This window comes from Schistocerca serialis, chromosome 4 (genome assembly GCF_023864345.2).
Source record: "Schistocerca serialis cubense isolate TAMUIC-IGC-003099 chromosome 4, iqSchSeri2.2, whole genome shotgun sequence".
Taxonomy (NCBI): Eukaryota; Metazoa; Arthropoda; class Insecta; order Orthoptera; family Acrididae; genus Schistocerca; species Schistocerca serialis.
This window is the reverse complement of record NC_064641.1, coordinates 654,187,715-654,211,592: the sequence shown is the minus strand read 5'-3', so window position 1 is coordinate 654,211,592 and position 23,878 is coordinate 654,187,715. Positions and strand designations below refer to the sequence as shown.

The following is a 23,878-nucleotide window of genomic DNA, read 5'->3' as shown; positions in this document are numbered from 1 at the left end:
ATGCAGCAACATGTTATGTAATAAGCACCAAAAGTAAAATCATAGCAATTCAATGTAAACTTTTCTGAATTTTGCACAGCGTCTTACTACCACATAAATATCACAATAACTACGACCATTGATTAAATAATGGGCGCATCATCAGGAACCTGACACACAAAGCTGTAAGTACAGCAAAAGTTAAATAATTATACCAATAGTTTCTGTAAAACTGTTTGAGAAAGATTGCAGGGTATGTGCCTCACTTTTGTCATTGTCTGCTGGCCGAAAGGTGGCAAACACTTGTCGGCCTCCCCTTCTGAACAAAAGAATGAACTCGCCTGGCACTTTTGGACAAAAATTGGTCACTGTGCATCGGCCACCGTATCCCGTGTGGTCTCTAAAGCTGTTTACCACGTGAAGGTTGGTGTAAACAGCACAATGCTTTATTTGGCATGATCCTATTACAGGTGGTATGCCCTTGTCTTCCTTCAACTTCTAAATTGACTTACTCAGCCAGTTCTACAGTCATGTATAGTGTAATGTGAAGTCCTGGACATCTGTGCAACTTTGCTTGTTTCACACAAATAAATCTTTATCAGAGGTGAAAGAACCAATAAATTACATAAAAATCCCAAAACTAACTGAAAATTGATTCCAGGCCTATTGGATGCTCACTCATGTGACCACAGAGTCATAGCGAACACCCAATAATCTTCACTGAATTGATAGGCATAAGCATAAAACTGACTCTCTCAAACTATTAACAAGCTGTCATGTCACATAAATCAGCAAACATAAAGAGAATTTACACAATTAGCCCTTTGAAAGTACTTGCAGAAATTATTCCCTCCAAATATGTTAATATGTACAGAAAACTAAAACTAATGAATGTTCATGTGAAATACATATATCCAAGAAGATGATTGAATACTTGGGTGTAGTTCCTTTACAGCTAGCTCAACTACACCTCAAATAAAGTGCCAAGGTATCACTTTTTGCTCAATTTTTTTGCCACAATGATGAGCACAACATTTTATTAACTATGTGAAGATGTGCAATCTTTTCTGTTGAATTGTGCAGATGAACCCTAGACACCCTAAGATGGGAATACAAGAATTTCATTTAAACGATCTGAAGCTTCCCTTGGATTTCACATGAAGATCCCAATATGCCATGCAATATACCATTTGAACCCAGTGTAGTACTGCTAACAGCAAACAGAAGAGATTCCATTTCTTAAATGCAGAAGGGGAAGTTTTACTGTTCAGAGCAGTCTGAACAAACATCCCATTAGCACTTCTCTTTAAGAACATCCTCCTCTGAACTGCTTGATCCTGGCTAGTGTAGTTGTTGACAGCAGCAAAACATGCTGCTATTATCTTTGGTACGTCTTGTAGCCAAGAGACATAAGCTTTTGAGGGCAGCTCTTTTTGGGCACCTTTTGCATTTTCCGGAAATCCTCCTGACTGACTCCCGTACTGAGGTTGACGGCGTGGAACTGTTTATGGTGTTGTTCGGTAATTCCTGCAACGGACTATTGCATGGGATTTGTTAAGAGTGACAGTAATACACTATGAGTCACTTCACATTTCTGCAAGGTAAGATTTGAAAATGTAATATGTATATGCATACATACCTTGACAAGAGCTCCAATGACACCAAGTGAAGTGAGACGTAAGTACTCAAATGGCCTCGTCTTGCTCACAGTGTGTAAAAACGGATACAGGAAAAGAGGAACATGTGCTGAAAGGAATGCTGAGCGGGTTTCTGGGTGAGATGCAACACACTGCAGCAAGGCTAGTGCATTGCAAACCCTGTTGGACTGGTGGGCTGTAAGTGATGCAGGGTTAATTGCGGGATAGATATTCACAATTTCCTGGAGAAGGGCTGCAATTGTGCCAAATGAATGCCAAAGCATAGGAGCCAGATCTGGTACAACTTCACGTTTTTTGCTGTAACAAAATAACATACCCTCAAAAGTCATTCTTATGTATTAAGTAATTTGACAATACTGAAAAATTAAAGAAAAGAATACAACAAATACTTAAACAGAAGTGTGTGTGTGTGTGTGTGTGTGTGTGTGTGTGTGTGTTTTCAGATTTAATGGTACCAACACACTTAAAATGTTATCTGCACAAAAGTAAAATCTTAATAGCATCAATATGCTTTCTCAAAGCCAATCACTGCATCTCAAGGTTTTGGGTCTATCAGTTCTTACTCAGCAGAAAAATAGCCCAACTTAAGACAGAATGGGTACTCCAAAAATATTGGGGCAACCAATATGACTTACGTGTTCCTCTAAACTGTCTCAATACTAAATCAAAATTCTCCGAAAGATAGATTTACATTACAAGATTAAACAATGGAAAATATGGGATGGAATAACAACCAATATGAAAGGACAGATTCTACTCACAACACACACAATGCACATAATCTATATTCTGATACTCTTACTCAAGTGATAATTGTTGGCCATTGCCATTCTGCAGACAGAGAAACAAGTGACTATAAAACTCTTAGACAGTCTAAACATTGAAATAACATGCTTAAGTCAGCCGAAGTTTTTTCAAATGTAGATTGAAAGAGGTTTCTCCGTAACAATTTATTCTATACCACAGATGAATTTTTGACAAAAAAAAGTCATTTATACAGAAAAATCACTATATAATGAGCATACACATTCCCCATCATAACATTTATCATAAACAATTAATCAGATAAAGGACAAGAGATCAACAGAGGAGAAAAGAACATTAAAGGCAATGCTACAGTGTGTTCATTAACCCCAGTTCCATGTCTCTAATGGTTATACGACACGCAATCCAAGTGAATATCCATAACACTATCAGACTGATGTTCCTCAAAGAAAAGAGTTCTCTTTTAAATAACTAGCATACGTTCAGGAAACACCATTTATGTTAAAACTGATTGCTTTTCACCATACATGATAACCTGCAAATAGTACTGCCATGTGAACATGTACAGGGTTATTACAAATTATGGAAGCGATTTCACAGCTCTACAATAACTTTATTATTTGAGATATTTTCACAATGCTTTGCACACACATACAAAAACTCAAAAAGTTTTTTTAGGCATTCACAAATGTTCGATGTGTGCCCCTTTAGTGATTCGGCAGACACCAAGCCGATAATCAAGTTCCTCCCACACTCAGCGCAGCATGTCCCCATCAATGAGTTCGAAAGCATCGTTGATGCGAGCTCGCAGTTCTGGCACGTTTCTTGGTAGAGGAGGTTTAAACACTGAATCTTTCACATAACCCCACAGAAAGAAATCGCATGGGGTTAAGTCGGGAGAGCGTGAAGGCCATGACATGAATTGCTGATCATGATCTCCACCACGACCGATCCATCGGTTTTCCAGTCTCCTGTTTAAGAAATGCCGAACATCATGATGGAAGTGCGGTGGAGCACCATCCTGTTGAAAGATGAAGTCGGCGCTGTCGGTCTCCAGTTGTGGCATGAGCCAATTTTCCAGCATGTCCAGATACACGTGTCCTGTAACATTTTTTTCGCAGAAGAAAAAGGGGCCGTAAACTTTAAACCGTGAGATTGCACAAAACACGTTAACTTTTGGTGAATTACAAATATGCTGCACAAATGCGTGAGGATTCTCTACCACCCAGATTCGCACATTGTGTCTGTTCACTTCACCATTAAGAAAAAATGTTGCTTCATCACTGAAAACAAGTTTCGCACTGAACGCATCCTCTTCCATGAGCTGTTGCAACCGCGCCGAAAATTCAAAGCGTTTGACTTCGTCATCGGGTGTCAGGGCTTGTAGCAATTGTAAACGGTAAGGCTTCTGCTTTAGCCTTTACCGTAAGATTTTCCAAACTGTTGGCTGTAGTACGTTTAGCTCCCTGCTTGCTTTATTCGTCGACTTCTGCGGGCTACGCGTGAAAATTGCCCGCACGCGTTCAATTGTTTCTTCGCTCACTGCAGGCCAACCCGTTGATTTCCCCTTACAGAGACATCCAGAAGCTTTAAACTGCGCATACCATCGCCGAATGGAGTTAGCAGTTGGTGGATCTTTGTTGAACTTCGTCCTGAAGTGTCGTTGCACTGTTATGACTGACTGATGTGAGTGCATTTCAAGCACGACATATGCTTTCTCGGCTCCTGTCACCATTTTGTCTCACTGCGCTCTCAAGCGCTCTGGCGGCAGAAACCTGAAGTGCGGCTTCAGCCGAACAAAACTTTATGAGTTTTTCTACGTATCTGTAGTGTGTTGTGACCATATGTCAATGAATGGAGCTACAGTGAATTTATGAAATCGCTTCAATCATTTGTAATAGCCCTGTAGATAATAGCTTTCTAGACCTCTGAAGAGCGTTTTCTCACTGCACAGCACTACATAATTAACCAATATCCAAAATATCGTCATACAAAGCAAAGTCATTGGCTTACAGTAAATATCACTGAAAATCCAGTGCACTACAGTTGACGCCCAAATTCTCGGTAGAAGTGTGAGTTACATTAACTGTAGCCCTTTGAAGTACTGTGAGACCACTAATATCATTAATATTTAGAAGTAGAGAAGGAGATATATTGGCATCAGGACCTCCAGCCAGGACAATACACTGTGTGCATATTTATGAAAAATACCAGTACACTGTAAATATTTGTGAAACCTCTGCTGAGCAGAAGGCTGCTTTAATAAGCCTTATGCGCCCACATGGCCCAGCAAATTCATTTTATGTGCCACCAAGGAGTGACAAGTGCTGGGACTGGAATAGCTCATTACTGTAGTTATTACAACATCATTAGCGACATCATATGGCCGGCAGTATATTTTTCTTCACGATAACAGTAAATTAACGTAACATATTAAAATTCAAGTAGCTTGAAGTAAACGCAAGCTGATGATCCTACAAGACCTTTTCTAGCTTTGGCCTCTGACACTTAAATCTATCATCAGGCTTGGAAACCTGTAGTACAGCAACCCACAAGTGGCTGCTGTTGCACAGTTATTCTGCGTGGCACTTGTGCCGATGTGGATGCCGGGTTTCTCACTGTGAAAGAAACCAGTTGTGGATAAGCCACCATGGACCCTAGCAGCACATTTATACAATTTTTCATTAGGACACTCACATTCAACATAAATTGCCAACTTTCGCAAACAGAAAATATGCTATACCTTAAACACAATAAAAAAAAAGACATATTCAAAATTCTCTATAACATGAATCCTTTCCAAAAAATGAGCTTCGCCTTTTACACAAAGTAATAACGATTTAAAACTTGAAGGCAGTTTATTCTGTGTGTCTTGCAGCTGTTATGCAATAATTTTAGTGTCCCGATCTCCAATGCCTTAGTAATGTACAATTACATTATCAAGTTTATAGCTTCCTTGATTTTGTAGTTTATATAGCAGAAAAAAAGACTGAAATATGTCACGAGGAGCCGCAACAAGGAAAACTCCTTTTTCAGTTCTTGTATCTCCCTTCATATTCAGGGGTGCACTGTTGAAAGCTAATCTATGGGGTCAAATGAATTACTGTGCCTCCACAAGTATTACATAGGCAAAAATAAAATTTTACTTGATGTTCATTACGTTATTTGTAGTGAACTTCTGGAGCCTCCCACTGTCATAACTAAAAAAGACTGCATGAAAGAAAAGCTTGAAATGCAAATGGAAAACTTCTATTCATTGGGAAACGTCTAAAAAAGAAGCGTATTTCTGTTTTCGATACCGCACACAAGGCGTATGACCCACCCAGCTGCAGGCTTTTGGAATGGTCATCAAATGAAAAATAGGATCAAGGATAGCATCTTTGACTACTAAACCAGAGAATATTAGTTTTAAGTTTAATGCCAGCCACTGGTTAGATTTTAAATGAAAAAAAAAAAAAAATTGTACTTCATGTCTGCCAATGGCCTTGCCAAAAGAGGGCTGAGAATGGGATTAGAGTTCAGAAACCCTCACAATCTTTGGATGGGAAACTGCTCATAAAGACAGAAGGAACTCCAGTGATCAATGGCAGGAGATTCAGAACGCTTCAAAAATCATTGCATTAAAGATAACAAGTATCCACAGGAAATATGGACTGTAACTGACAAGTATTATAATGATCTTTGAATTGGTAAAAGATTCTTGATTAGTCTCCCACTTGGATGTCCAGGAGGGGACTGCCACAAGGGTGGGGGGCAAGGGGGGGTGATAATGCGAAAAATATAATTACCAAAGAAAGGTTAACATTCTTTACATTAGAGCATGGGATGTAAGATGTTTAATATGACAGAGAAACAATTAAATCTCAAAAATAAATGTAAATGCTGAAACCTGATGTAGTAGAGGCGATTGAAGTAAAGAAGACAAATGTAGGGTAATATCAACAGCAGTAAAAAATGATATAAAAGGAGAAGAATTCATTTTGAGTGGAAATGTACGACAGGATGAGTTACTCTGAACAGTTTGGCAACAAGATTATTCTACACCGAATCACAACCAAAATAATGCTAACAGCTATAATTCAGGTATACATGTTAATGTCACAAGTAGAAAATAACAAAATAAGAATAAATGAGGGAACTCAATAAGTAATTCTGAATTCGAAGGGCATGAAATTAATAACTCTGGGGAGTATAGTATAGTATTACTAATTACAGGAGAACAAAGGAGCAGCAATTGGACTGAGAGAGAAGAAAGGCTTATTGTGTTTTAAAATAAATTTCAGTTAGTAATCATGAATATACTGATCAAGAATCACAAAAGGAGGAGAAAGACGTACACTAAAAGTAAGAAGATCAAACTGTACGAATGTTTATCTTGAGCATTGCAATGAACGGAAGTGAATCATTGGCTGTGGAAAAGCAATAAAATAAGAGAATCAAAGAACTTTACACATGGTGTCACGGAACAATGCTGAAACTTAAGTGGATTGGTACTGCAAGAAATTAGGAGCTTCTCACAAAACTGTCAAGGAATGGAATATGTTGGAAATATAATAGTTTTAAAAAGTTATATGAAGATAGAACATGGGTTAAGACATCTCTGGTACTACAGGGTGCTGCCGAGGGCAAAATTCTTAAGTGAAGACAATAATTTGAATACAAACATGAAACAATAGATGATGTCGTGTAGGTGCTACACTGATATCAAGGTATCGAAGGAAAGGAAACTGCAGCAGACCTCATCAAACCAGTCAGAAGAGTGATAACAAAAAACCACAAAGGTATGTTGGCACACACAAAACCATTCAGACATCATCAGATCATAACACATTAGTAAGACTGATATGGAAATGCAACAGAAAAGCACAGGAAATTCATATGGGGAGGCAGTATTTTGTTGAATGATGATGATTCTATACAACTCTGTTACACAAATTATGAAAACCGATATTTTCAAGTACAGTGTGCAACAGTTCTACGCCTTCTACTTATCTCCCACCTGGGGATCATGGGAACTATTCATCACTTGGTTTTGCAGCTCTTCCAGTAGTCCTACTTGCAGACAATATTTACTCAATATCATGTTGCCTGTTACACAAACAATAGTTTTTCACATACACTCAAACATGTTTCATCATCTTCCTGCCTCAGTGAGTATTCTTTAGTCAGTTCAAGAAAATATAAAATGATTTAGGTAATAATTATTGTAACCAAATTAAGCCTGAAAGCAGCTTTTGTAATTACCTTATTAGGGGTTATTATTGGGTTATGGAGGATCTCCTGTACATTATTCAATAATGGTAGCATGAAATCAACAGTTAAATGATTTTACAATGAGTTACTTTGGTAAGTTTACACATGTGCAAAACTATTTCACGCTATATTCTGCGATTACTTACAGTTAGTCTTACAAAATCATTTGCTGCTGCTGAAGAGTGTGTGTGTGTGTGTGTGTGTGTGTGTGTGTGTGTGTGTGTGGGAGGGGGGGGGGGGGGGGATGGGCACGTGCATGCCTGCGCTCTTAAGCACAATTTTCTTACTGCGTAGGATAATGCACCACTGCATAGTGTAGTGAAGTCATATATCATCTGCTTTCCTTCAGCTAGTGCCTTCTGTATATGGAAGTGTTTTTTAAGTACAGGCAGTGGCTGAATTTTCATATTTTTAAATCTGTTTCATTTTCCTTGAGTGATAGTTATTTGCTCTTAAGTGGTCAGCAAATATGCTATGCGAGCAGTTACTTTTAAGAGCTCTGAACTGTTCCGAATATCTTATTTTAAAGCTCCTGCATGTTTGTCTGATGTATGCTGACTGGCAAGAGTTGCATGTCAGTTGATGTATGCTTGAGCTGTTGAATTTATGTGTGGGTTTTTTTGTGTTCCAAGTCTCTTCCATGTTGTGTCGTCTCTTCTGTGTCCCACTTGAAGTCACAGATTCTTTAAAATGTTGCCTATTCTGTGGACTACTTTATTATATAGTATATTACTATGTGTGTGGTTTCATGCTCTGTTGTGTCCTGTGAATGACTACTGTCTGTGCGTTCCATTCTTCAGTATCACTGTGCAAAATCCTACGTGAATGTCGCCTGTTCATTCCTCGTCTGTTAACATATTTTTTGGTTTCACTATCATATAGGTATCATAACCATTCTCCACTATTATCTGTTTTATTATATTTAGCTTGTATGTAAATCTGTTTGTTTATGAGTGTTCTGTTAGTGGAGCTTTAACCTGAAGCTTACTTGCTTGCGTGTAAGTGGGTGGTGTGATTGATTATGAAAATTGTGTTGCTTATGGTTATAGGGTCCCTGATAGTGTGAAATCATATATTTTGTTTATTCTTTGTATGATGAGATACAGAAAATTTAGTGTTTTGACTGTTTCTAATATGAATTTTTACATTTAAAGTGTTTATTTAATGGTGTTGCTGTTTTATGTGTGTACATGGTTCATCAGCCAGGTATAATATGGTACTGTCATAATAGAACCCAGAATGAAGTGCTGGCCTCTTGGCAAAGATATTCATGAACAACTTAAAGAAAATATGAAGTTACATACTGATACCATTGTATCTCACTATACAACAAATAAACAATACACACGATTTTTGCAACATTCAGGAAACCTGCAATATGAGCACCACCATTCACAATCCATCAAACCATCCACTTACACACAACCAAGCAACCTTCAGATTAATGACAAACACAACATATCATAAACGAACAGAATCACGCACAGAAGCTTTTAAAAAAAAAATAAAAAAGTGGGGGGGATGGGTATGATACCCATATGACAGCAAAACTAAACCAAAACATATGTAAACAAACAACGAACAAGCCATACACGTACAGGGTCTTGCACAGTAATACTGAAGAACCCACATTTACTACAGTAAAATAGTTCACAGAACAGGCAACATTTTAAAGAAACAAGGACTTCAAATAGGATACAGAACAGACAATGCAACACAGAAGAGACTCAGAACACATGAAACACCCACAGATAAATTCAACAGATCAAATATGTGCAAAATTACACGCAACTCCTGCCAGTCAGCATACATAGGACAAACCTACAGGAACTTTAAAACAGATATTCAGAATAACTTCGAGTTCTAAAAAGTAACAGCTCCCATTCAACAAAACCTGATGTTTCAATTTCACAGAATGGGCATTGATTAGTGAAACTGAACAGTTCAAGTTTCTAAGTGTTCAGATAGATAGTAAACTGTCGTGGGAAGCCAACGTTTAGGATCTTGTTCAAAGACTTAATGCTGCCATTTTTTACTATTTGAACAGTATGTGAAGTGAATGATCGTTCAACACGAAAATTAATCTACTTCGCTCACTTTCATTCGCTTATGTTGTATGGTATTATATTGTCAGTTCGGGCAATAAGTGTTGCAAGTTCATGAACCTCTTGCCAACCCCTGTTCACGAGTCTGGGTATTTTGACATTGGCTTCTCAATATATATTCCTTAATGTCATTTCTTACTAACAGTATTAGCTTATTCCCAAGAATAAGCAGCTTTCACTCAGTTAATACTTGGCAGAAATCAAACCTGTAATTGGATCAGACTTCCCTAACTCTTGAACAGTGCAGTAAACTTCTGCATCCATTTTCAATAAGCTACTGCTCAAATTAAAAAATCTTAGCAGTAATCCACGTGCTTTCAAATCGAAACTGAATCATTTCCTCATGGGCCACTCCTTCTATTCTGTCCAGGAGTTCCTTGAAAAATTAAGCTGATTCTTGTTGTATTGTTGACTGTTTTACTTAAACTTATGGATTGACTTTTTTCGGGTTCATAAACATTTTATTTTTATGTGTTATTACTTTTATGTTGTAATTTCATGTACTGACGTGTTCCATGACCTTAGAGATTTGCTCCTCAATTTGGTCCTATGGAACTTGACTTGTAAATAAATAAATAAACAAGCATATTTCCTGACCACTTAACAGCACACAAGCATCAACCAACAAAAACAGAGAGAAATTTAGAAATATAAAAATCCAGCCACAGCCTGTACTATCAAGTACAATAGAAGAAATCTTCCACATACAGAAGGCCAGAAGGCATGAGTAAATGGGAAGTAGATTGTGAATGGCACTACACAATGCAATAGCACACCATTATACAGATTAAAAAACTGTACAGGAAAGATGACAGAGACAAACACATGTGTGCGCGCGCGCGCCCACACACACACACACACACACACACACACACACACACACAGCAACATTAACATTGTGTTTGTTAATGTGTTATTTGCAAGTGAAGTGCAACAAATTATGTATGATATTTGAGTGTGCACATCAACACAACAGAATGCTGATGACAAAGAGTATTTTGAAACTAACTCTTAAGTAAATGCAATATATAGTAAATATTTTCGCGCAACAGAATTACTGTTAGAAATATTTTGGCAAAACAAAATTACAATTAGAGATGAAATGATGTGTTAACGTACCAACCAAACTCACAGTAACATCATTTAATTGCAAATGACAAATTACCAATATTGAATAACGTAGATAGTGTCCTACACACCCCAATAATGTAGAAAAATTAATGGTAATGACAATAGACAAAAACTATTTTCAGGCCAGATTTTGTTAGGGTAATCATTACTTAAACATGTTTACGTTTTACAGAACTGTATAAGGAATACCCATTATGATGGCACAAAGATGAGATGGGAGCATTTGGGTGAACGCATGTGGAGACATGCACTAATCTTTTACTCTGTTGCTAAAAGAGAACAACAGGGAATGGATATTCATGGTTCAGAGTACCCTACACCATTAAACTGTATATAAACTTACAAATTACATAAGTCTAAGGTACACAGGAACTGTAGTGCAGCTACAGAACAGACTGTTTAATAACAGTCACTTAAAATACCTTGATTCAGAACACAGTCTGAAAGTACTAAATCTATAGCAAAAATGACCAAAAATATTTCATCCACACTAAGTGCCTGTTGTGGACCTGAAATTAACTTTTTAGTCAAAGGCAAGTTGTGAATGTCTGGTGCACATGTGTCTGATCAATGATAAGGGATACCAGCAAATGTGGGACAGAAGAGATACCATTTTGTCTCCCAGAAGACAAGAGATGCTTATCAGTCAAGGGTTGGTACAAGGATGTCTGTCTTCACTGTAATCAATTTATGGTTAGCATCTCTGACTTTATGTATGAGGGCCTCAATGACTGTAGCCTGTATAACTATGAACTAGCTATGATCTCACAAATCTATATGAAATTAGAGCTGAAAAATTATTCACTCTCCATGAGTTGTACCACAGACACTTTGATATAGTCAATGTTTTGACGACTCTAGTTTTCAGTTTAAGTCAATTGTTGAAACCCGTGTAGCAGTAATGAGCTCTATCCAGGCTGGCATTGCTGGTAATCTACAAAAAACATTTCTTCAATGTCTTCAGGTGTGATAATCACTCTCCACTTCCTCATTCCAATGCCACTGGCAGCCTGTTATATTTGCCCCATACCCTCCTGATGAGCTCTGACAATTTTGTTCAGTTAGTGAGTAAGTGGAAGAATCCAGAAACATTCACCCTGAGTACTGCTTGTTCTATTTAATAACTCATTATGTCTTAATCCAAGCAACTGTAATTGCTGTGAACATCACCGCAGCTGGTCAGAGGGGAATGTTGCACTGCTGCAACCAGATTGCAAAGGAGCACTCTTAGTTCCATCAATACAAAGACTGTACTGTATAACCATGTGAAGGCTTTGGGGTGATCTGATAAAACAATGAACATGACCTGGCAGCATTCAGAAATATCAAGTACGCAATTGAGAGTATAATCTTAATACTGTTCAGTTGACAATCTTTGCAGTTTCTTATCAGAGATGGCTCTGCCTTGCAGGTGGACCAGACTGGAAAGAATCACTTATGTGAAGATCATTGGAAAATATCAACCATTCACAATTCAGAATGATAGCAGTGCAAAATAAGATTATGGCAACAACATTGACTTCTAGTGGTGTTGATGTGCATCTCAAACCAAGTACTGATCACATATAGATCCTGAAGTGGCACAAGGCTCATGCCAAACCCTCCAGAAGCAATTTTATATTTTGACTCTGTGGATTTTTCATACATAAAGCATGTCTCAATCTACAACATACTTATCTAACAGAAAACATTAAATATCTTTTTAAATCATGATCATCTGAATTTTTGTTGTGATCTTCACTTTGTCGCTAAACCAAAATTCAAGTAAAGGGGATTTATAAAAAGCTGCATACGGACCATTCACAAACTGACCCCAAGTGTTAAGTGCAGGTAAAATAACAGAAAGTACATTAATTGAGATGTTGTACACAATATCACCCAGTGATACACTGTTCTAAGTATCTCCTAAATATCAATTTCCAAATGGCAGCAATTTTCTGAAAACAGTGGACAGTAGCAGATAAAAAAAGTTGCCATATAAGTTGAAATGCATTGTGGAGAGAAATATAATAGAATATTTTCAACCCAGAAGTCATCATCACAGCCAAGTTACACTTACAGAGCACGAACACATGTACACTAATAAATAAGTGCTATGTCATTGAAATTATAAAAGAGTGGTTTGGGTGAAAAGACCAAAAAAAGTCTTTTTTTGTGTTCAGAGAAGGGCCCACTAGCTAAGAAGAACAAGATAATCAGAAATAATAGTCCAGGAGTTAAAAGGGAGAAGGTTGGGATAAGTAACAGAAGTCTGGTAGGACACACAGTACCTTCACTGTGGTATCTCTCTATGGCTTGATACCTTTCCATACATACTTTTATTGGCAGACCTATCTCACTATCCTCAGTCCGATATTTGTGAAATATCATTTTATGACTAACACTTCATCTCCTATTGCAGAAGAAATCCTCAAAGTTTATGGATGTGGAGTTAGTCGATTCTCCAGTGTTAAGTTCTTCAGCTATCCAAAACTGTCAAACTGTCTATTCATAACAATATAATAGAAGGAAACATTCCACGTGGGAAAAATTATATATAAAAAGCTATTCATAACCACGTACTGATTGAGTACAGAGAAGTCAATGAGAATTAAGAAAAGCAGGATTGACATCAGAGTTGTGGGCCCCAAGGCTACATAAAGCTAAGTGCATCATCTCGTCTAATATGAAAAGTTTCTAACACAAGTCAGCTTAATTCTGTGATCTTTGGCAAATCTCAGATGACATCACAAAATGACCAATGTATGGTTTTGAATGAAAAGCCTGGCAGTTTCCAATAGCTGTGATGATGAATCTATTAACTACATCTACTCTAAGGATGTTTCCTGTAGTAGGAGACGTTATGTCAGGCACAAAATTATACCTTAGATCACAGTCTAATCCAGAGAAAACTCATGTCACCAACTGTACAAAAGGTAGTCATGGACATCTATAGGGGAGAAACAGAAGTTTTATGGGTCATCACCATACTTAAATTCCCTTATAAGTTCTAAAAATAAAGAGATAAACAATTTTAAGATAAAATTCAATCACCCTTTTCCCTGTGATACAATAGGTTTCTCAAGAAACAAAACTATTTTTCAACTACTGTTCTCTTCTCCAATTTCTACAGTGAACTCACTCGCTGAATTCCACTATCTTTCTTCACAAAACAGACGCAAGACTCAATAACTAGATAATACACTATCTGCAAACTATTTCTTACAAACTTGGCTCCCTAAATCAGAAGCAGTACAAAGTGAAATACTTCACACTGCTATGTTTCATATTCAGCCACTACCACCCTTAGTAGTTAATACAATACTATAGTCAGTAGAACTCTAGTAGCCATCAGTTGATGTATCATTTTCATTAACTGATTGTGATTTGTATCAATAAATATTACTGTATATCTCAATAATGCACTATCAATTTTGAATACATGAAATATTTAATTATTAATTGTGTTTGCATTCACTACTTTCATGGGTGCTTGGTATAACACACAGGTACATTGGCAACACTTCATGAGGAAGGAAGCTTACTTCTTACTTTCACTGCATCCCCACTTTGTTTCTGCATTACAACAACTGCAATGGTTTTTTTGTCCCCCAACACACATTATATATCCTCCACTGCTAGTGCTGCCACCAGCAGTCTGCACGTGGTTATTGCCCATTGATGTGACACAAAAGTGCAACACACTTTATATGCTGCAACTAGCCATCTGTGAGCAGTTACTGCATACTGGTGTCCAAAAAAGATGGTCACATTAATGTGACTGGACCATGTGCTTTGAAAAGCTATTGAATTGTGGAAAACTGACCAAGCGACTGGAACGCAATGATAATATTCCAAACAAAAATTCAAAACCACCCAACATTGATATGACTAAAAGTTATATCAAACAGTTAAAATCCAACCAAGTCCCAACACGAAAATGGCCTCACAGCAACAATTCTTAAAGCTGGTGGAGTGCTAGGTATCACAATTATGAAAGAAATACTACGTTAAGATCTAGGGAAAGGAAAGTTCACATTAACTGTCCCACTTCATAAAAAGGGGACAAAATAGATATCAATAATTACAAAGGAACTTCATTATTGCCCTTAAAATACAAAATCTTGTCAAAAGCTCTTCTAAACATATTAAGTCTACAATAAGATTTAACAAACTGGAGAGTATCTCGCTGGATTTAGGAGAAACAGATCCTGTCCAGTGCAAATTCTAAACCTTAAACAAATTCCCTAGTGTTTTAAAATACCAAATAAAAAAATAATGCTAATATCTGTTGATTTTAAAAAGAAATACGATTCAAGAGACAGAGACTCCCTCCTCAAAACCCTGAAGGAGTTTGCAGTAGATATGGAAACTCTGGAAATAACTATACAAACTCTTACAAACGAAGTACCTGAAGTTAAATTTCTTGAAACAACTAGTCCCTTCCAAATTTTATCAGAAGTCACATAGAAGGCACTTTGTGACAACTGTTATTCAACTGTGGGATGGAAAAAGTTAAGAGAATAGAAAACAGACTAAGAGAAACAAAAAGTTAATAACGACATAATGTTTGGTAGATCAATGAAAGAAACAGCCAAGAAGTCAGGTCTATAAATATCTTTTAAGAAAACAGAATACATGACCAATGAAAGCAGCTAACCAAGAATTTTAAAAATCAAGTACAGCAACATCAAGAAAACAGTAAACTTTAAATATCTGAGTGAAAATATGAACAAAAAGTGAAACAGCAGTAATTAAAATCAGGACTGAAGGAAGAGTAAACAAAAGTGAAAACTCTACACAATACAAAATGTTTTTCTGAAAATGTAAAATTAAGCCATAATTATACAGTTGTAAAACCAGAAATACTCAATGGGTCAGAAACAGTCCTTTTATCCAAGTGAAAAAGAGCATCATAAGATTTGCAGAAGATATAAGTATCCTGGAAAAAATATTAGGTCCACTCAAGAAATAAGATGGAAATTAGGTTTAGAGACCTAATGAGGAAATATACTCATTCTGCACTAAAATGACAAAGGAAATCGGGAAAAGAAGTGTTACACTCTATGGAAATTTACACTCTATGGCATTGAGAAAGAACCAATAATGTGGAGACAGGATCTGATTGCCGGTGACACTTTGACCCATTTCTCGGACACATGCTGTCGAAGAGTAATGAATGCTGGCATTCTGAAAATCCTCATTAGTTACATCAAGAGAGTGAAACAGGGTCATATGATGGTGACGTATTGTGTGCAGTTAGTGTAACATCAGTTACTGGATCGATCTTTTTGCACCTAACTACAACTTATGATGGGTTTATTAACAATATCTTGCAACAATTTCTTTAGAGAATGAACAGTTAACAAAAGACCTATGGATATATCATGGAGGACAATGTAAGAAGGGACAAATCACAAATGCAAGTATGATACTATTATGCAGTTATTTCTTTTCATCGGAAACACCTCGCAGTACTGTGTTACTAGGGAAGTTCCTACAATCGAAAACATCTCATAATACTGCCATACACGCATTGGTGGTGTGTGCTTTTACATTGTAATGCAGTCAACCACCACAGTTCTTTTTGTTAATTGTCATTCTCTGAGAAAATGGTTGCAGTAAATTGTTCACAAAGAAGTTGTTAGGTGTAAAAGATCGGTCCAGTACCTGGTGTTGCACTAATTGCACACCATATGCCACCATCACACTCTCCTGTTTCACACTCTTGATGTTTCTTGATGTAACTAGTGAGGATTTTCAGAACACCCGTGTTCATTCTTCTTTGAGAGCATGTTGACATACAGAGAAAAAAAAGGATCTTTCAGGATCAAAATCTCCATCTTGGACAGTCAGTTGCAGTACGAAAGTTGTGCAACAATGTGGGAATTGGTCAGTCTATGCACTACCAGCATTTTTAAGTTTTCAGTCAAGTGTTTGTGTATATCTGTGAGCAGCTAAATCTGATATGCCACCTGCTAGTCTCCGAGGAAAAAGCCAAAGCACCAGTGGTGATCGGAACCTTCCTCCCCATCACTGGTCCTCTTGTATCACCTGTGAAACACCCTGTACTTGTTATGTGACGTTCATAGCAGAATGCATGGTTCTCATGGCACTGCTTGAAAACTGCAAATTAGCTTTTGTGGTGCATTGGCAAAAGCAGAGAGTTCACATGTGACACTGAATGCTCTTACTGGAGAAACCAAGCTTCAAAACACAAAGTCCCAACTAACAAGAAATTTTAATCAGACTATACCTTTGTTTAACAAGAACCGTGGCAAATCTTACTCATTATGGCCATATGGGGTTTGAACCCTAATCTTCTTAACAACTGTGGCACATCATTTGGCAACTACTTTGGCCTGTACATTACAAATTTGGAATATTACCAACTCTTCGTGCACCACTACTCCTTTCTACCTCTGCATTAAGTGATCTCTTATTTGTGAACCCTACCCACATCACTTTGATCTCCCTTCAACTATCATTAAAAATTTTTGAGCTATAACCCTTTTCAGTGAGAAAGTCTTATGCAATGACTGTGTAGCTTCTATCATCTAACTAAGCACTACACTAGGCTTTAAAATGAAATTTTGACCTGACAGTTTCCACCTCATCTGGTCTCATCATTCATGAAGCTGCTGAACTTTTCTCTGCTTACAGGTTACTCAACAGTGGTCATCTTATAATTTTATCACTGAAGTGGCTGTATGTTTTATTGACACAGAACTTCATACCAAAACGTCACTACGATTTGCTGAGTAGCATGTACTTCATAACACTTGTGCTACACAGACTGGGAACCTACAGCAAAAAAATCAAGCACCTCCTAATCTGGCTTGGTCTTGTCAAGGGAGGAATGATACTACCAGCAATACTGTACTAATTATTAAAGTATGAACTGTGTTACATGACTCCCTTTTCATTTCATTCTGTATAACCTGCAGCAACTGAAATGGGCTTCCACAATATTTCCATTTCACTCTTGTGCTGGGTGACTGGCACAGCCAAAAGAAAGGATTAAGTCACAATTTGATAGCTTGTCCATATCAAATTCATATTTCATGCAGAATGTTCACATCTGTACAAAACAATATATAAATACTTTGGATGACTAGGTAACACTTGTTTCTAACATTATTAACGTCTATTTGCAAGTCACCACAACTTTTAGAAGTACTTGTACCACATTCATTCATAGCAACCTCCATGGAGCAACATGTTCTTAATTATACAGTCCAGTTAAGTCATCTGCATTACCACTTATCTATAATTCATTAATGACAATAAAAAATAAAGACAAAGTACACAAACTCAGCCCAGCTCCTCTAGAAAATGAAATATGTGCTAAATTATGTCATCCAAACATAAATAGGGCCTATTCACAATAAATATGACTATGATAATACAGATGCATTAACATATTCACAAAATAAATATCTGTAAATAAGGTACCTCAGTTCCAATAGAGCATTTTCCCTCAGCTCTGGATTTGAAAGCTCTACGATCCATTGGTAAATTTTCTCTCTGTCAACACCACTCTGAAGTGTAGCTGGACTCTGCTGTGAGCTCATCTGAACCTGAGGTTAAAGGAAATGAAACAAAATTAGGCCTATAGAGATATCACAAAAAGTGAGTTGCATTGTGCACTATCACATAAATTTAACTGACAGGTACATACATTAATACATAACAAACAACTCTTCTTTTACAGTGTAAGGTAAGTACAATTAGAAACAATAAACATGTCAATCTTCACTAATCTGTTTCTGATCTCAAGTTTTGTGTTACATATCTGTTCCAACAGTATACCAGAACACTACAAGAATTGATTCACACTTATAAAACAATAATGAATACCTGTTTCGAAAATATATTGCAAAGTCAATGAAAGCAATATTTATCCGGAAAATGAGATTTTGTGTGGATATCAGACACTTTGTAACACAACCTTGCATATTGTGCTCTACTCGATATCACTACAAAAAGTGATCAAATTTTGAAAAATTAGTCTCTTTCTAACAAATCACATCTGGTAACATTAATTCAATTTAAAAACACAAAACGATGAACCTTGTGAGTTAAACAAATTGAGTCACAGAAGGAGTGTACATAGATTAAGTAAAATACTGTGGGTGAGAACCAAAGGGATGTGACTTTTGAAAACTACCCGAGGTCAGGCTGAAACTGGTACCAAGTGAACAATGCAGCAGAGGTCTACAAAACAATCACTGCACACAATAAAGGAATAGAATGTTTCAGCTGATGCAAAGTTCATTTCTTAGGCATGTACATCGCACAAGAGTTAAAGTAGGTCTTCTGTTACAACCAACACGTAGCTGAGAAGCTTTCTCACAACGTAAAAACAGTTACTATTTTACAAAGTATTTAAAAGCTGCAGAGTTATAAGCAGCACATGTAGAAAATTCACACAAGTATACTAATATCCTTCCAGAATGTGTGTGTGCCAAACTAGAGTCTCAAAAGAAAACGTTTCCTACTGCTATATGACATGGATACGTAACCATGATTAATACGTAGTCTGTAGCTATGAAGAATTCCACCGGAACCTTTATTTGTGTATAATTCCTTCAATTTATCTCTTTTACTATCTCACAGAAATTTCTAAACGCCGCTGTGCACTGTTTTATTTCAAATTGCACTACCGCTAATATGTAACCTTGCGCGCTATAGACGTCTAATTTTTCAGTATTAGATGTATTCCGTCTTTACCATCCTATCACCTTCGCCGACGTAATTCTTACAGAGGAACCAAGAGTTTATTATTAGATAAAACTGTTTCATGTGCGTAAGGTAACAGAAACGAGCACACAGGCATACTTTAAACACACCCAAACCAGGACCACAAAATGAAATACGAATATCTTAATATTGGACAGGAAATCTTGAGGCAGTTCGTCCATTAGAGGTAAACATACCATTTATGAAACTGCTTCACACAACAGACGCTTTACACCTACACTAAACAAATCACCGTATGTCATGAACTTTCAGCCGGTACACAAATCACAATGTCAGAGTTATTACTACGTGAAGTGTCCTGTAGTGGTGGGCAGGGAATCGCGTAACTGTTAGAAATCACAGTGACTGAGAAGCCACAGATATCACAGTAGCAACTTTACAAAATCTAACTGCGATTTCAGTCACAGTTAGCAGTCGCAAGTAGTATTTCACATTCAAAGACGTGAGCCATCTATTGGTCGAATTTAGCACTGCTTTCTGCGATTTCAGTGACAAGTCGCAACTAAGAGTCGTAAGTAGCAACTAAAAAGCGCGGTTAACAGTGGCATCTGTTGGCCAAAGTTCGTACTATGTCCATCTCTGCGGTACGCTATGGAGTTCAACTGCGATTTCCGTGACAAGTCGCAACTAAGAGTCGCAAGTAGCAACTAAAAAGCGCAGTTAACAGTGCCATCTGTTGGCCAAAGTTCGTACTACGTCCATCTCTGCGATACGGTATCGAGTCTAACTGCGATTTCCGTGACAAGTCGCAAGTAGCAACTAGAAAGCGCGGTTAACAGTGCCATCTGTTGGCCAAAGTTCGTACTACGTCCATCTCTGCGATACGGTATCGAGTCTAACTGCGATTTCCGTGACAAGTCGCAACTAAGAGTCGCAAGTAGCAACTAGAAAGCGCGGTTAACAGTGCCATCTGTTGGCCAAAGTTCGTACTACGTCCATCTCTGCGATACGGTATCGAGTAGTGATGGGCTAAACTGCGATTTTCCGATATCAGTGATTTCTGTGAATACTACTTTTAAATAGCTGTTATTCTTCACTGTGATTTATCGCAGTGAAGGAAGCCAGGTCTTGTATCCCTCCGCGCTCTACCACTGCTACCAGACCAACTAGTCACAATAAAGTCAGGGGATTGAGATTTCTGATGGCACTACTCAGTTTTTAAAATTAATCATTAAATGGTGGACAGCTTCTAATATACAGCATCCCACGAAAGGCAAATACACATCAGACGATAATTCTAGCCCAATCACTGGACCTACTGACTCCGAACTTCTGTTTCTTGAAAATTTGAAAACATATCTTGACATCTAGCATGCATTGCCTACTCATGGAAAATTAACCAATGAAACATATACTGCTTTATCTCACACACTTGCAACAACAGTTCAGTTATGCAGATACATTTTAACACTTGCAACTGGTCCTACATTCTTACAGCAAAATTACACCCTGATGCTTTAGAATTGGAGATTATAGAAGAAGAAGTGGCTGCACATGCAATGTTTCAGTCGAGCAAATCTTGGAAGCTGAGAGGAAACTCAAAGTAATAAGTCTACTAAAGCTCAGATCTACTAAACATGGTGAATTTACATTAAATGATTTTGCAGCAAAAGCAAATTACAATATAAAACACCAAATGAATGAAAATTTAGATAAATTAGAACCTGCTCTAGACGAATTATCAAACGTTCCCATGATGGATGAAGATTTGAAAGTCTCAGTTTGTATTGCTAGCTACACCAGCAAGACAGTGCTTGAAAAGCTGCGAAAAGCTGGAAAATGTTCAGGTTGTGAAGAAATGTTACAGACAGAGGATGAAATTTTATTGCAGTGTGAAACTAAAGAACTCTTTTCCTATTTCAACCAACTGAATCATGGGGGCTGATGTGTCTTTCTTCTATAATGAGTTCCTTGTGTTGTAATCTATTTAAACTTTTTCAAGTTCTGATTAGCAGTACATATGAATCAGATTTTCTCAAACTTGAAAATCAAAGCGATGCAGTACTTGCCTTAGGAACTGAATTGTGTGAAAATGCCATTAGTAACCTCAGTGATGTGTGCAAATGTGGCATTCCTTTAAAGACAATAATCAAGAAATGTATTAAAGTGCTTTCAAATATTTTTATTAATAATTACACAAAACTCTTGAATGAAAAGTGTGTTTCATAGGAGATTGCTCGAACAATAGTAAAACAAAAAAGAGGAACTCATGAAGACATTGCAGCAAAAACAACAAAATGCAAAGTGGCCAAGCTGAGCAGCAAATAAATCCAACAGGTACTCAAAATCGAACCACTTCTAGCATATTACATAATGAAAGTGACTAGAATTAACTGCATATTGTTTAATACAATTTTGTGCTTTAGTTAAATGCTTCACTTATTATTGCTACGTAGCTTCTATTTTGCAAATTATTATGAGAGTCCAAATATGCCATTTAATGTGTTGTGTAGTAGTTGTTTGGATTTGATTTTGAGTTGCATCTCCAAATTTTACTTCATCATAGTACTTATTACGTACTTTGTGACTTTCGTTACAACTTTTTATTTAAGTTTGAATATAGAAAACTACCTAACAATACGACATTTCTTACGCAATTTAGAATCTACTTTCCATTTATGAAGTTTGTATATAATTCGTATTAGAGTACCGCTGAAATACTTGGTCTAAGACTACCGCCATCTTGGTTTCTGTCTTGTGGTCTTGCACTGCTACTTCTGCGATTTCTGCAACTTAACACTGCATGAAAAAGTTACACTTGTTCACACAGAAAATTGCATCTCAACAAAACTGTCATTAGTATGTTTTCGATTTATTCTTCTGTTGGCTTTACTTTTGTATTAAAGAACTGTGAAAATATTAATAGGTAATTAATATGTGAGTAACTATACAGTACCGTAATAGTTCGTGTATAGAAAACGAATTCTAATGTATTGTTATGTTCACAGGTACCCGAACTACATTTCAGTCATTCAGTAAAGTGATAATTCAAAATAGCATTGTCAACAGATCTGGAGAAATTTCCGCTGCATCTTTAGACTGTCTTCGTCAGACGAGAGATTAGTTTCTAAGTGTTTGATGAACTTGATTACTTAAATGAGATCGTTCTTGCAAATTTGAAACATCCCCCATTGAGTGGCCTTCATTACAACAAATGTTAGTAATACTACTCTGTCATTTACATTGCTTGTAATTAGTGACAGCAAGAATGTTTAATGATCATTGTGATTTTGCAGAGGCAGTTCAGACTCTGATTACTGGTTGCTGTACGTATCTATCCACATCAAGGCTCTTGAGAGAGAATGGTGAAGATTCAAGACAGCTCTCAGAGGATTTGCAGTTTAAAAGTGCCATAATTATGAAATAAGTGTGCAGAATGAGTGACTGAACTGTGTTTAACTGAAGTTGTTATGCGATTTTAAAGGAATAATAAATGTTAAATACAGTGAGCGAATAATGAAAATCTCATTTTCCGCATGTTAATCCGTCCTATACCTGTAAATTTTCCGCCATTTAATGATTAGTAAACACTTGTTGGAGAGTGACATGCCGCCCTCCCCCCGTTTCCCCACAACCTTGCTGTGACACTGACTTGTAACATAGCCTGAGGTCTAGAGTTTGCATTTTGAGTCTTTTGATATGAAAATGGGAAGTACAGATGTTATAGTTACGTTAGGAATAGTTTACGTGCAGTACTTGAAGGTAACCCAGGAAAAGCTTACTTATGCAGCCGGCTGTAGTGTCGACAAAAAGTTCTTGTGTGTGTAGTTGCCATGTAGAAAACCAGGTGTAAAACTTTTCTCCCGAGTCTTGAACTGTGTCGGAACAAAAGTGAGGCATTCATGTGACTCAATACTACTGTTTTCTTTTCATTACATTTATACAGATGTTTGAGTTCTGCTGTGTTAACTTTGCAAAGTCCTGTAGGCATGTGGAGTATTAACCACAACTGTCATATTGGAAGCAGAATCGAACATATTTTTTAGGTTACTTGTCTCTAAATGATGTTTTCAGGAGAAAAAGGGAATGTTGCTTGTTATTGATATAATACATTCAGAGTCACAGCTGTGTTTGACCAACCATAACTAGTGCTGAATGTGCATGTCATCACACACACAGTACATCGATCTCGTGAGGCACAAGGGTCTTGTAACGATGTACGAAAGTCGTTCAACAGATGGCACTAGGAAAACGATGTTAACTGCGCATTTAGTTGCTACTTGACTACTTGCGACTTCGAGTTGC

At 37.1% G+C, this 23,878-nt stretch overlaps 1 protein-coding gene across 2 annotated transcripts in view; it reads right to left on the bottom strand.

Moving 5' to 3' along the window:
* LOC126475517 (CCR4-NOT transcription complex subunit 9) overlaps positions 1–20,024 on the bottom strand; it is a 69,134-nt gene extending 49,110 nt beyond the window's left edge. The window contains exons 1-4 of one of the 2 annotated variants that reach the window (XM_050103444.1): positions 19,810–20,024; positions 18,326–18,450; positions 1,619–1,934; positions 1,421–1,516 (exon numbers count right to left, since the gene is read on the bottom strand). In XM_050103444.1, the coding sequence (XP_049959401.1) occupies positions 1,421–1,516; positions 1,619–1,934; positions 18,326–18,450; positions 19,810–19,812 (540 nt within the window). In that variant the 5' untranslated portion in view covers positions 19,813–20,024. The remainder of the gene's footprint in view (positions 1–1,420; positions 1,517–1,618; positions 1,935–18,325; positions 18,451–19,809) is intronic. The other variant, XM_050103445.1, reaches the window with a different exon arrangement.
* Positions 20,025–23,878: the final 3,854 nt, after the last annotated feature.